We start from the raw sequence: 15,728 nt of genomic DNA, 5'->3' as shown, positions 1-15,728 counted from the left end.
AACAATCTCAGCCTCGTCACTCCGTCAGAGGCTTCAACTTCGGCAGAACAAGTTGATAGTGAGATTGTTATCATAATTCCCAGAGAAAACTCTCCTCCTGTACCAACCTCCACTGCCTCCCTTACCCGCCCTACATGTCACTGAGAGGTAATGGATGATGATATCACTGAGAACAGTAATCAACAGTCCTAAACGCAGGGAGGGAAAACAGTGGCACTTATAGCTACTTAAAGGGACCCAATCTTCCATTTGTCCATTCACTCACAGAATGTGGGTGTCACCAATAAGGCTAGCTTTGTTGCCCGATCTTAATTGCCCTTGAACTGAGTGGCTTGCTCAGCCATTCCAGAGGGTAGTTAAGAGTCAGCTCCATCACATTGGGTCTGGAGTCACATGTAGGCACACTGGGTAAGGATAGCAGATTTCCGTCCCTGAAAGTGATAAACCAGATGGGTTCTCAGAACAATCCCTTGAAAGTTTTTAATTCCAAATTAATAAATTGAATTTAAGTTCCCCCAGTTACCATGATGGGATTCAAACCCGTGTTCCCAGGATTATTAGTCTGGTTCACTGTGTTACCAACCAGTGCCTCTACATCACTGTATTTCTGAGGAATTTGAGAAAGGCGGGTGAGTAAGGAGTTAGTTTAAGTACATTTCCTGGTGATTTATGGTTAACTTTGGTTGCTGAACATTTGCTTGGGTGTGGTACAGAGTCAGGGAGGAGCTTTGCAAAAGTTTTATTCTATAAATTGTCAGCAGGGTTAATACTACCAAAAACTGGGGAAGGCTTTAGACTATGCTACTGGGAGGAAAATTCGTACTCGCACTTAGTCTCCATCAGGCAATTACTCCTAATCACAGTCACCTCGCCTATTTCCTTCAGTGCTTGGAAATGTGCTTAAGTAAAATTCAAGTGAGGCAATCAAGAGGGAATTGGACGATTATTTGGGCGGAGACACTGAACAAGGGTTTGGGGGAACAGGGGATTGATACTAACTAATGACGCATATTTGAAGAGACAATTCAGGCACGATGAGCTGAATGGCTTTCTTCAGTGGTATAACAATTAGCAATTTTGTGATTCATTCAATTGTCCCAGCTAATCTCTTGGTATTGATATAGCTCATGTCTCAACCATCGACACTGGAGGTAAATCCTACAACCTCACTCATTGTTTTATGTTCAGAGGCATTAATGGCTGAGGCAGCATTTATTATCTGTCCCTAGTTGCCCCTTTAGAAGGTGGGAGTGAGCTGCCCTCTTGAACTGCTGCATTTCATGTGCTGTGGGTAGACCCACAATGCCCTTAGGGAGGGAATTCCAAGATTGTGACCCAGCGACAGTGAAGGAACAGTGATATATTTCTAAGTCAGGGTGGTGAGTGGGTCAGAGAGAAACTTGCAGTGGGTGATGTTCCCATGTATCTGCTGCCCTTGTCCTTTCAGATGAGAGAGGTCTTGGATTTGGAAGGTGCTGTATAAAGAGCCTTGGAGAATTATGAATTGGTCTTTAGGAAGAAATCTCTCTTACTTCCTCTGGCACAGTGAAGCCAGTATGGAGGGCTGGGTTGTGAACTCTCATTGACTGTATTCTCAGAGTTGACATCATATGACCTTCTGCCCCCAACCCGCCCCCATCTTCAAACACTCCTGCCATTGGCGTATCAGCTTGGTACCATAGCCTATCCTCAACCAATGATACAAGGATGGTAACCTAAATGGTTATGTAGTAGATGTGTAACCCCAAGGTCTGGACAAATGATCTGGAGCAGTCAGTTTGAATCCCACTGGAGGAGCATTAGGAAAATTAAACTCAATTTTTAAAAAAGCTGGAATTAAAAAGTTAGCAAGGGTAATAATGCCCATGAAAATTCCAAATTGTCAATAAAAACCCATCTGGTTCTGCAGAAGGGTCACTGGATCCAAAGAGTTAACTGTGCTTTCTCTCCACGGATGCTGTCAGATCTGCTGAGTTTCTCCAGCAATTTCTGTTTCTGTTTCCAGTTCATGAATGCCCTTTAGGGAAGGAAATCTGCCAACTTTACTTGGCCTGGCCTACATGTGACTCCAGACCTACAGCAACGGGTTTCCTCTTAACTGCCCTCTGACTGGCTGAGCAAACCATTCACTTCAAGGGCAATAAATATGGGTGTTGCCAGCGATAGTTATAACCTGTAAATGAATAACAATGTTTTGTCATCTGATAGGGTTAATCTTGATAGTGTAACAGTGTTAGGATAGCACAGTGGCTCAGTGGTTACAACCAGGGTTCAATTCCACCCTCAGGTGACTGTCTGTGTGGAGTTTGTACATTCTCCATGTGTCTGTGTGGGTTTCCTCTGGGAGCTCCAGTTTCCTCCCACAGTCCGCACATGTGCAGGTCAGATGGAATGGCCATGGGAAATGCAGGGTTACAGGGCAAGGAGGGGGTCTGGGTCTGGGTGTGCTGCTTTTCAGAGGGACAGTGTCAAATCAATGGGCTAAATGGCCTGCTTCCACACTGTAGGGATTCTATTATACCACTCCTCCCATCCCCAGTTGCCATCAAACAATCATTTTATATAACCACAGAAATGGAAAAGTACAATTTATTTGATGCTGCCAATTTTTGTTTGGAACGCTCTGGAGATTAATCTATTTTGAGAAACTCCAGTATTTGGCCCTTTGTACCAAACCTGAATTAATCTTATTCCAAAATCAGGGGGAAGGCTGGTCCAACACTACCATGACTTTGAAGAGTAAAAGACTGACAGCATTCTCTAATGCATCCAAAAGAGCTGAGACATCCTCACCCAGGACAGAGGCGATGAAGATACACATGGGGCAGAAAGAGAAATAGACCTGGCTCCTGTCATTCTTCAGTCTCCCTTGGCTTGGAGGGAAATAAAGAACAGACATTGGTGATTGACACATAGACACAGATAGTGGCCTGCGAAGATGTTTGGCAGTTTGATCACCAGGAGAACTGTACCCTGTTGGGGTAAACAAAGATGATGGAAGATATCTCCACCATCGGCAGTTGTGTCTTCTTCTGCAAAGTCCTCACTTAAGGTCTGATACCCCCTTCCTAAACCTTTACTCTTTGCTTTGCTACTTTCATAGCATCTATACAGTGGGCCATTTGGCCCATCAAGTCCACACCAACCCTCTGAAGAGCATTCCACCCAGACCCACCTCTTACAGTATCCCTGTAACCCTATATTTCCCATGGCCAATCAACCTAACCTGCAAATCTTTAGTGTGTGAGAGGAAACTGGAGTACCTAAAGGAAACCCACACAGACACAGGGAAAACATCCAAATTCCACAGAGCTAATTGCCCAAGGGTGGGATCAAACCCGAGTCCCTAGTGGTGTAAGGCAGCAGTGCTAGCCATTGAACCACTGTGCTGCCATTTCATTGTCTAAGTCCCTGTTAAAACCTACTTTTTTGACTGAAGCTTTTGGTCAGATGTGTTTCAGTGTATGGTTGTCCTTGTTCTTCATATGAGCTCCAGTCAAATGTCAAGGCCTTCTCAAACATTATTTATTAACAACATAGATACAATGACATCACAGACTCGTTCTTGCATAGGTGGAGACCATTCAGCCCATTTTCCCAATTCTATTACCTGGTGGTAATCTCCTGTGCTTTCCCCATATCCCAGGGCACCGTTTCTATCCAAGGAGTCTGGCCATGCAAGAAAAGGCCATTCAACCCATCATGCTTTCACCAGTTCATTGAATGAGCTTGGTGCCAATCTCTTGCTTTCTCCCCATACCCTTCCACATTATTTTTATCCAGATAAATATCCAATGCCCTCAATTGAACCTGCCTCCACCATTTTTCAAGACCGTGTACTCCATTCCCTATCAATTTGCTCAATAAAAATAATTTATCCTATATCTCCCTTTGCTCTTTTGCAAATAACTTCAAATCTATACCCTCTCATTCTTCTTCCTTTGAGAAAGCATCCCTCCTTATCTACACAATTCAGCCTGCTCCTGATTTTGGAAACCTCTGTCAGATGTCCTCTTGGCCTTTCTCTCTCCAAGGAGAGCTCTTTGTTTTGAGCTGCATTAGTTCCAACCTTCTAACAGAGACCCTAACACATAACCATCGAGGACACAGATGAACTGCAACATACCTCAGTGGCTTGTAGATGGCTATTAAACCCTATCTTGATAAACTGATTCAAAATACCCTCATAAAACTTGGTGTCAAATTCTCCCTGGTACCACTTCTGTGAAGCACCTTAGAATTTTGAACTATATGAACCATAAATGCAGGCTAATACGTGAAATCAAAAAGTTCGACAATCAGAGAACATAAAAGGTCTAAGTTGCAGGAGAAGTGCAACAGAAATATGACTGATGTTCAGAAACAGAGTTTCCAATGCATTTAGAATCAGAATTGGCCCAATGTTGGGGAGGTGATAGTCTAGCAATAATACCACTAGGCTATTCATTTGGAAACTCAGCTTGAATCCTGTGGATGCAGGTTCAAATCCCATCATGGGAGATGGTGGGATTTGAATTCAATGATAATCTGGAAATACAAGTCTAATGATGACCATGAAAATGTTGTCAAAAAAAAAATCTGGTTCACTAATGTCCTTCAGTGAAGGAAATCTGCCATCTTTACCTGGTCTAGCCTAGATGTGACTCCAGACCCACAGCAATGTGGTTGAGTCTTAACTGCCCTCTGAAATGGCCTAGCAAGCCACTCGGTTCAAAGGCATACAGGGATGGGTAATAAATGCTGACCAGCCAGCGACATCTAAGTCCCACGAGTGAATGAATAAAAAACTCTCAGAAACATCTAAAGTGGTGATACAGTGTAGTCTAAGAAACTTAGAATTACAAAATGAATTGCAGAGTTTGGGTTGGGGGCTTATGTTGGTGGTGGAAACAGCTGAGTAAAATGTTTTTGACATATTGAAATGAAGCATGCACACACAAACCCCCTGAAACACCTACAGGGCTTCTCAGTGCTGGATTCACTCACTTTAAAAAGCAAGGAATTGTAAATTGCTAAGTGAGGGGGCTTCAAACATCAGTCAGTAAGCATCCTTTGACCTGAAACCAAACTTAAATGACAGGTCCTGACCATGCGTGATCCCCAAATATCAGAAAAGATGATGAGAGACAGTGACAGGGATTGCAGCTGTCATCATTTAATCCTGTCACTCAGAATCTTAGCAGTATCTGCAGGCTGCCCATCATCATGGGATAAAAGCAAAACAGGAAGAGATTAGATTCCAGGCAGCAATAGCAGCAGAGAGCGAGACTTACATAAATGAAGAAGTTGCAGGTTGGAATCTAATCGAGGGGTTCTGGAAGTTTCTACACAGAATAAACAAATAGCTAGGAGTGGTTTGCAGGCAATAAAATAATGAATATTTTATTCACTGGTAACTGAATGTTGGTAAATGATTCAGATGAAAAAAATGCAAATATCTGCCCAAGTGACAGACTTTGGGACCTGTCACTGCCAATATCTGATCTAATACTAACTCATGTTGATGGAATGAAGTTATATGTGAGGCAGCTTGCAGTGGCTATGTGAGCTGATGGGCTTTTGAAAAGAAAACAAATGCAGTATTGTTTTCTCTTGAGTATTTCCTGATAAGCCACTATAACCTCAGCACCAAGTGCTCCTGAGACTATAGATAGAACTTACAGAGACTGCGAAGGAAAGTCAACCCCAGGGCATCAATGTGGACTTCACCAATTTCCTCATTTTCCCTCCCCCCCTTACCCCAATTCCAACCTTCCAACTCAGCACCACCCTCATGACCTGTCCTACCTGTCCATCTTCCTTCCCACCTATCCTCTCCACCCTCCCCTCCGACCTATCACCTTTACCCCCACCTCCACCTACCTATCGCACTCCCAGCTACCTTCCACCCTCCCATTTATCTCTCAGATCCCCAGCCCACAAACCTCATTCCTGATGAAGGGCTTATGCCCGAAACATCGATTTTCCTGCTCCTCGGATGCTGCCTGATTTGCTGTGCTTTTCCAGCACCACACTCTCAACTCTGATCTCCAGCACCTGCAGTCCTCACTTTCTCCAAGGAAAGTCAAGTGATGAGATCTGAGGTTTGAAAGGGTCCTGTAGAATCAGAACGCAGAAACCGAATGGAGATGTGAAGTTTCTCTTTCATTCTGAGGATATTGTTGTTGCTGGCTGGTCCAGCATTTATTACCCATCCATAATTGCCCTTGAGAAGGTGATGGTGACACACTTTCATGACTCAAGGGTAGTGTAGCGCTGCCCATAGTAAGGTTAGGAATAACTAGGACAGGTCATGAGGTTCAAGTTAGGATGTGTGTGTAGGGATATTGGTGGTGTAGGGTAGGGACCTACGAGAACAGGAGCCTGTTCGAATGGGGCAGACAGAAGGGGCCAAATGACCTCATTCTGTGCTGCACTGCTTTGGGACAGCATGGTGGTTCAGTGGTTAGCATTGCTGCCTCACAGTACCAGGGACCCGGGTTCAATTCCACCCTCGGATGACCATCTGTGTGCAGTTTGCACATTCTTTTTATATCTACGTGGGTTTCCTCCGGGGGCTCCAGTTTCCTCCCACAGTCCAAAGAGTGCAGGTTAGGCTGGTTTGGTCATGCTAAATTGCCCATAGTTTCCATGCTGTTTGGATTAGTCATGGGAAATGCAGGGTTATCAGAACAGAGTCAGGGGATGGTCTGGCTAGAATGCTCTTCAGAGGGTTGGAATGGAATCAATGGGCCAAATGGCCTGCTTCCACACTGTAGGGATTCTATGAACAATTATGTGTTTGCACGGGAGCACAGATGTTATAACTCAGTCAGAGCTTCGTCTGGCCACCTCACCTGAGTTCCCAATCCCCAATTGATTGATTGATTTTTTTGTCATGTGTACCGAAGTACAGTGAAAAGCTTTGTTTATGAGCAGTCCAGGCATATCATAGTAAGCAAGAATGACAGATCAAAGAAACTTAAATGAGGCATACGGGTTACATTGCACAGGATGTGCACTAGGTGAGAGCAACATTAGCAAGTTCATGATTTGAGGTGAGAGAGTCCATTAATTAGTCTAATAACAGCTGGGAAGAAACTGTCCCTGAACTTTCTGGTACTTGTGTTCAGGCTTCTGTATCTTCTGCCTGATGGAAGAGGTTGTAGAAGAACATTACCTGAGTAGGGTTGAGGGCAGGTGGGAGACTTTGATGATGTTGGCAGCCTTTCCACAGCAGCAAGCCTTGTAAATGGAGCCCATGGCTGGGAGGTTGGTTTCTGTAATGGTCAGGGCTGTGCAAACCACCTTCTGCAGTTTCTTACAGTCCTGGCAGAGCGGTTGCCATAACAGGCCATTATGCACCTGGACAGTCTGCTCTCAATGGTGCACCTGTAAAAGTTGGTGAGGGTCCTTATGGACATGCCAACGTTCCTGAGCTGCCTGAGGAAGCAGAGGCATTGTTGTGCCTTCTTGATCATCATATCGACATGGGAAGTCAAGGACAGATTGTCAGTGATCGTCACTCTGAGGAACTTTGCTAAGCCTTGCCTTACAAAGTTGCTTCTGTGCGTCATGTACATTGGACACCATGCTACCTATGACTGGTGCAGGGGATGAATGTTGGAGCTGATGAATGGGATGTCAATCCCAAAGGTTTCTCTGTACTTGGCTGTTGAGCTTACAGGCAGATCAGATTAGTTTAGAATGCCATCATGGTCAACACAGATGGGCCGAAGGGCCTGTTCCTATGCTGTACTGTTCTACGTTCCGACTTCTTGAGTGTTGTTGGAGCTGCAGTCATCCAGATAAGTGGAGAGTATTCCATTGCACTCCTGCCTTGTACCTTGTGGATGAGACACAGACATTGGGGAAATAGATGATACTGTGAATTGGGCTAATGTAATAATTAAAAGTGACCAAGGAAAATGATCAGAAAGTGGGATATTTCCCATTCTTTCCCAGGATGCGTGTGTCACTGGCCAGACCAGGATTTGTTGCCTATCCCTAATTGCCCTCAAGATGTTGGTCAGAGGACAGAGCTGAAGAGAATGTTTCTTTTTCTCTCAGAGAGCTGTATGACTTTTGAACTCATTGACCTGGTAGATTTGTGGAGTCAGGGTCATTGAATACTTTTAAAACAAAGCTAGGCAAGTTATTGAGGATAGATGGGAATGTGGAATTCAAATAAGCTAGGATCTGATTGAATGGTGCAGTAGGTTTGAGGGGCCAAATGGCCTACCTCTGTTCCTAATTTGAGTGTTCATATACTCATGCAGGAATGAGCTTCCTTCTTGAACCATTATTCCCCATCTGGTGTGGGCTTCTCTACTCTAATGCAATCTTCTTTTCTCCTGTAGCTATGGTGACATGGTACCAAAGACAATCGCTGGGAAGATTTTTGGCTCCATCTGTTCGTTGAGTGGTGTGCTGGTGATTGCTCTGCCTGTACCAGTCATTGTCTCCAACTTCAGCAGGATCTACCATCAGAACCAGCGAGCAGACAAGCGACGGGCACAAAAGGTAACACCGTCTGTCCCAGTCTCTTGCGCATCTGATTCTCTGAGTGGCTAAAAAGCACTGAGAATCACGAGACAGAAGTTCAACTCCAACCCCCACACACAACAACCAGATCAATGGACGTTCTTACCCTCACGGCCAAACCAAATCCAAGCCAGAAATTGCCCACCATTGTGCATATTTCTGTGCAATTCTTACCTATGTACCATCTACAAAACTGCATAGGAACAGGAGGATGCCACTCATCCCCTCCAACCTATTCCATCCTCCAAACAGATCAAGTCAAAGGGCATGGCCTGATAGACACTGTCAGTGTAATGGAAGGATTTCATAGGAAAGGTGTAGAGAAGATGTTACAACTTACCTGTGAATCCAGCCATGATTCTAAGGCCCATTAGCATAAGATTGTTCCTATAAATCCAATAAGGAATTCAGAGGTCAGTGAGAAAACCCATCCTGCTACCACGAGCAGTTGTGGGAGGTTGTACAGGACATTGGGGAGGCCTCTTCGGGAGCGCTGTGTCTCCTTGTTATAGAACGGATATTATTAAACTAGAGTGGGTTCAGAAGAGACCTACTAAGATGTTGCCGGGCCTGGAGAGTTGAGTAATAAGGAGAGGCTGGATAGGCTAGGACTGTAGGAGGTTGAGGGGAGACCTTATAGAGGTTTATAAAATTGTTGAGGCATAGATAAGGTGAATAGTTGGTATCTTTCCCTAGGGTGGGGAATTTCAAAATGGGGGGGCATATTTTTAAGGTGAGAAGAGAAAGATTTAAAATAGTCATGGGGGCTTTTTTTTTACACAGAGGGTGGTTCATGTGTGGAATGAATTCCCAGAGGAAGTGATGGATGCAGGTATAGTTACAATGTTTAAAAGACATTTGTGTTAGTATATGAATGGGAAAAGATTGGAGGGATGTGGGCCAGGAGCAGGCAGGTGGGACGAGTTTAATTTGAAATTATGGGCTGGTTGGACTAAAGGGTCTGTTTTTGTGCTGATGGACTCTCTGACTGTCTATTGGGAAGCGAAGGAAGTAAGAAAAGAATAGAAGGACATGTGATATGGTTAGATATGGAGAAAAAGGAGCTTTATGGATGAACATATGATCAAGGAGTGAAAAAAGGCGATCTAGGCCTTCAGGCCATCATAGGATTATGGTTGATCTGATGGAACCTCAAATCCACATTAATCCTGATAACCTCTTCCCCCATTGCTTGCTAAATATCTGAGCACTTCTGCTGAACAAATATTCAAAGGCCGTGTTCCACAAAATGGCAGGAAGAGAGTTTCAAAGACTCACAACCTTCTGTGTGAGTCTTCTGTCTTCCTGCCTCATGTCAGTTAGGAATGGGTGACCTCTCATTGTTACATGGTTGTAGATTCCCACTTTAGAGGAAATATCTTTTCCACAATCACCCGGTCAGAACTGTTCAGAGTCTTCAATCAAGTGAGCAGCCTCAAACTCTTCTAAACTCCAGTGGATACAACCTGAGCCTGTCCCAACTTTCCTCATAACAAAACCTGCTCATTCCAGATACAAGTCGCTTAAACATTCGCTGAACTGCCTCCAACATATTTACATTCTTTATTAAATAAGGTGATCAATAGTGTACACAGTATTCCAGATGAGATCTCATCAGAGCCATGTACGATAGCCTCCTTTTGTTTTCAATTCCCTTTTGCAATAAATTATAACATTCAACTAACTTTCCTAATTACTTGCTGTACCAGCATACTAACTTTTTTTGATTAATACACATGGACACCCAGATCCTGCTGCATCTCCGAACCATGTAATCTTTTACCTTTTAGATAATATGCTTGTTTTTTTATTCTTCCTACCAAAATGGACAATTTAACATTTTCCCACATAATACTTCATTTGCCAGATATTTGCCCACTCCAATAATCTATCTACATTAATTTTGTTGGCCTTATTATGTCCACTGAGCAATGTATTCTCCTTGTTGTGATTCTGTTCGCCAAGCTGGGAATTTGTGTATCCTGCTGCATCTCCGAACCATGTAATCTTTTACCTTTTAGATAATATGCTTGTTTTTTTATTCTTCCTACCAAAATGGACAATTTAACATTTTCCCACATAATACTTAATTTGCCAGATTTTTGCCCACTTCAATAATCTATCTACATTAATTTTGTTGGCCTTATTATGTCCACTGAGCAATGTATCCTCCTTGTTGTGGTTCTGTTCGCCAAGCTGGGAATTTGTGTAGCAGACGTTTCGTCCCCTGTCTAGGTGACATCCCCAGTGCTTGGCAGCCTACTGTGAAGCACTTCTGTGTTGTTTCCTCCGGCATTTATAGTGGTTTGTATCTGCCGCTTCCGGTTGTCAGTTCCAGCTGTCCGCTGCAGTGGCCGGAATATTGGGTCCAGGTCGATGTGTTTCTTGATATTGGGGGATTCTATTTAGAGGCATTCAGTCATATTCCCACAGATGGTAGCTTCGCACCATTGGCTCTTCTGTCAAGCATATACGTCAAATGTCTGAACCCCCGAAGTTCCTCTCATTCTGAGCATGATTACTGTCATGAAAGTAATTGTTATACATGTAAACAGCAGAGCTCGCAGCACCAATCCCTGTGGCACACCATTCTTTCCACTAGCGCAAACAAAAATCCATTTAAGCCTACACTCCACATCCTGTCAGTCAGCCAATCTTTTATCCATCTCAATATACTAGCCCCTACACCATGAGCTTTTACGTTCCACAATAACTTTTAATGTGACACTTTATCAATTACCTTCCTAGAAATCTAAGTACAATATATCCATCAGTTCCCTTAAATTCATATGCAATTTCCTCAACAGATTAGTTAAAATTAACTTCCCTTTCACAAAACCATGCTAACTTTGCCTGATTATCTTCAACTTATCTCAGTGCCCTGCTATAACCTTTACCAGTAGCTTCTAACATTTCCCAATGACAAGTGTCAAGCTAACTAACCTGTAGCTTCTGCTTCTCTCTCCCCCTCCCTTTTATTGAAAAATGTTTTTATTTTTTATAAAATTATAAAAGTACAAAAGGTAGTATAGCGATCTTCTGTTACAAAACCATTAACAATAAATACCTACTACTCTACAAAACAAACCAAAACTATCACAAAGGTACGGAACGATCTTTCCACGTTCAACAAATAGTTGGACTTAGCAAATTAGTTTAAATTATCTTAAATTATGCTAGACTAACCTAACAACTTAGATTAGGTCAAATTAAATAAAATCAACTTAAATTAACAACTTAAATAAAGGAGTTGTACATTGCTCAATCTATGGGATCTTCTCGAATTTATGGAGTTTGGAAAAATTAAAACGAGCTATCAACCATCGTGAAAATATATAAACATCAACTATCCAACTCGCTGCTTCTTTTAAAAACAAAAGAACTGCAGATGCTGCAAATCAGAAACGAAAACAGAAATTGCTGAACATGTTCAGCAGATCTGACTGCATCCGTGGCGAGAAATCAGAGTTAACATTTAAGATCGCGTGATTCTACCTCAGAACTGAGCTTTTCCAGTAATTTCCTTGAAAACCAGCGGATGAAGTCCATGCGGAGGAGAAATATTTGCATAGACTAATTGAATTGAATGACCTATTTCTTTTCCTGTAACTTGTATATAATTCCATATAAGTCCAGTCAGGCTAGGGGGATCTTTAATGCATTCCCTCCACTTGATTACAGCTTATCTGTCACTGTGTGCTGTCCATATCCTCAAGCAGGCAACTATAGAAATGAAAACACAGAAGGGATCCATTCTGCTCAATATATCTGTGTCTGCTGCCAACCCTCAATAGGAACGATGTAACAAATTCCATTCCTGTACTGCAATCTCAACTATTTTTCTAATGATCTTTTCCAAATTGGCATTGAATTTAATTCTGGCACCCTTTTAAACAATGCGTTTCAATTTACAACAACTCACTGCACTAACTAATTCTCCTCATCATTGGCTTGTATCATTGCGTGCTATATTCCAACAACATTTCTGCATGAAATATTATTTTCTCAAACCTCGTAATATTCCAAGCATTTGTGTAAATTTTCACCCTTGTGTTTGCCAGTGCACCAGCACTGGATATTACCTTTCGCTATTTGCCTGTTTGTATTTGAGCTTTGCTGCAGTCAGATATTGGGAGGCATTCACAACTTTATTATATTTGCCTGTGCATTCAAGTAGCAATTTGGCTCATTATTCGCAACCTTGCCTTGACATTATGTGCTCAAGACCTGGAGTGGGTTCAAGGGCTTGAATGCATTATTCAGGCTAGAACTGCAGGACAGAATTGCACAGACTGCTGCATCTTATAAAAAACATAGAATTTATAGTACAGGCTCAAACCATTCAGCCCAACCACTCTGTGCTAGTGCTTATGTTCCACAAAGGCCCCTTTCCCATTTCTCTTCAACTCACCTATCAGCATAATCTTTATTCCTTTCTTCCTTAGAATTGATTAGCTTCACTTGAAATGCAATTGCTATTGAGCTCAGCTATTGTCTGCAACAGTGGCCTCCACATTCCCTCTACTGTCGAGGTAAAAGCATCTCTCCTGAATTCCTTATCAGATTTATTAGAGACAGCTCATAATCACAAAAGACCTTGACTTGGAGATACCGGTGTTGGACTGGGGTGTACAAAGTTAAAAATCACACAACACCTGATTATAGTCCCACAGGTTTATTTGGAAGCACACTAGCTTTCGGAGCGACGCTCCTTCATCAGGTGATAGTCTCCTGATGAAGGAGCGACGCTCCAAAAGCTAGTGTGCTTCCAATTAAACCTGTTGGACTATAACCTGGTGTTGTGCGATTTTTAACAAAAGACCTCAGCTTTCTCCTCAAGAAAGAAAGACTTGCATTCATATTGCAATTTTCTTGGGGAACTTCTGGCACAGTGTTAGTGTCCCAAGTTATTTTTAACTAAAATATCTGTAGCACTTTTCTTGGCCCCGAATGTATCAAAAAGCTTTGTAACTGCAGTGATTGGAACCAGGTAGATCCCATTGACTATGAAATCCTTGATTGGGATTGTTAACCTGAGACAATCATGGAGCCCTGGCTGACAGATATAAACAGGGGACTTCCCTGTCCAACTCTATTTTGATTTATTCCCTGCCCTCCCCTTCACTGTTTGATCACGTAACATTGCCCTTTGATGTGAAGGGCACTGCTTGTCACTGGCCACTTGAGTGTTTTCTTTCCTCCTGGTGGTGGAAATTGAATAAAGATTTGTACTCCTTGTGCCTTTTACTGCATCCCACACCTGCACACACACAACATGGAGAAAATATAAGCACTACCACAGTTAGGCGATAGCGTGGGAGAAAATTACAAAAAAGAAGAAAAAATAAACAGGCGATTTAGAATCTCCTAAGTTCAAGGACTGACTCTGAGCTGGCTGGCCACAGGCACCAGGGCTGGGGGAGAAGGGAGTGGCTCCACTGGGATTGGCTTCACTTGAAGCCAGCATGGTACCAAGCAATTGAAGACTAGAGATTAAATGGGGACAGTTCAAAGTCAGAAGTCACACAACACCAGGTTATGGTCCAACAGGTTTATTTGTTATCACAAGCTTTTGGAGGCTGCTCCTTTGTCAGTGAAGACTATAACCTGGTGTCGTGCAACTTCTGACTTTGTCCACCCCAGTCCAACACTGGCACCTCCACATCGGAGGGAGAGTTCAGCAGAAGGGAAACATGAGTTTACAAAGCAAGAGGGTATGGCAGCATTATAGGGCAGCTATCTCGATCCTGTTACCCATAGTGTGACACATAGACAAAGTGTATAAAAAGAAAAACAGCACAAAATAAGGCCAACGGGGATAAAAATGGTAAAAAGGCAAGATGAATATCTCTTTACATGAAGGTGTGTGGTATGGACAGCAAAATAAATGAATTGACTGCACAAATGCAAATTAATGGGTATGATAATGTAGCCATTTTGGAGACATAGATACAAGGAGATAAAAGCTGGGAACGTCATATTCGGGGGTATTGACTTTCCAAAAGGACTGGCATGGAGGATTGGGTGGTGGGATAACTTTGTTAGTACAGGATGGAATAAGCACATTGGCAAGAAATGATCTATGATCAGAAGACAAAGAATCCATGTAGATGGAGGTTAGAAAAACAAGGAGAAGGAGACACTAGTGAGAGTAAACTACAAGCCCCCAGACAGTAGCTATACTGTAGAATAGACATAGTGGTAGCATTGTGGCTCAGTGATTAACACTGCAGTCCAACAGCACTAGGGTTCCAGGTTCGATTCCAGCCTCGGGCACCTGTCTGTGTGGAGTTTGCACATTCTCCCCGTGTCTGCATGGGTTTCCTCCAGATGCTCCAGTGTCCTCCCACAGTTCAAAGATGTGCAGGTCAGGTGAATTGGCCATGCTAAATTGCCCATAGTGTTAGGTGCATTAGTCAGAGGGAAGTGGGTCTGAGTGAGTTACTGTTTGAAGGGTCAGTGAGGGCTGGTTGGGCCAAAAGGCCTATTTCCACACTGTACGGAATCTAATCTAATTTGGGAGAAGATTTGTAGCTCGGGTGCTCGTAGTTGTGGTTCTGTTCGCGGAGCTGGGAATTTGTGTAGCAGGCGTTTCGTCCCCTGTCTAGGTGACATCCTCAGTGCTTGGGAGCCTCCTATGAAGCGGTTCTGTGATGTTTCCTCCGGAATTTATAGTGGTTTGTCTCTGCCACTTCCGGTTGTCAGTTCCAGCTGTCCGCTGCAGTGGCCAATATATTGGGTCCAGGTCGATGTGCTCGTTGATTGATTCAGTGGATGAGTGCCATGCCTCTAGGAATTCCCTGGCTGTTCTCTGTTTGGCTTGTCCTATAATAGTAGTGTTGTCCCAGTCGAACTCATGTTGCTTGTCATCTGAGTGTGTGGCTACTAAGGATAGCTGGTCGTGTCGTTTCGTGGCAAGTTGGTGTTAGGAATGGGAGTTGGCTGTCCTTTTCTTCCTTCCTAGACGTGATGGTACAAAGAACATCGAACGGAGAATTCACCACAAAGGTATACAGGAAAGCCACACACACAGACCAAGTCCTAAACTACGAAAGCAACCACCCCAACACACACAAAAGAAGTTGCATCAAGACACTGTTCAAAAGGGCCACAACACACTGCAGCACACCAGAACTGCAAATAGAGGAAGAAGAACACCTATACAATGTATTCGCCAAAAACGGATACCCCTGCAATTTCATCAA

At 43.2% G+C, this 15,728-nt stretch overlaps 1 protein-coding gene across 2 annotated transcripts in view; it reads left to right on the top strand.

Annotated features, from left to right (window-relative positions):
- The window catches only part of kcnd3 (potassium voltage-gated channel, Shal-related subfamily, member 3), a 410,316-nt gene that overhangs the window by 350,137 nt on the left and 44,451 nt on the right, over positions 1-15,728 (top strand). For both annotated transcript variants that reach the window (XM_043716375.1, XM_043716374.1), the window contains exon 3: positions 8,340-8,502. In XM_043716375.1, the coding sequence (XP_043572310.1) occupies positions 8,340-8,502 (163 nt within the window). The remainder of the gene's footprint in view (positions 1-8,339; positions 8,503-15,728) is intronic.

This window comes from Chiloscyllium plagiosum, chromosome 26 (genome assembly GCF_004010195.1).
Source record: "Chiloscyllium plagiosum isolate BGI_BamShark_2017 chromosome 26, ASM401019v2, whole genome shotgun sequence".
NCBI lineage: Eukaryota > Metazoa > Chordata > Chondrichthyes > Orectolobiformes > Hemiscylliidae > Chiloscyllium > Chiloscyllium plagiosum.
The sequence above is the reverse complement of the archived record's forward strand: the minus strand, read 5'-3'. Positions and strand labels throughout refer to the sequence as shown.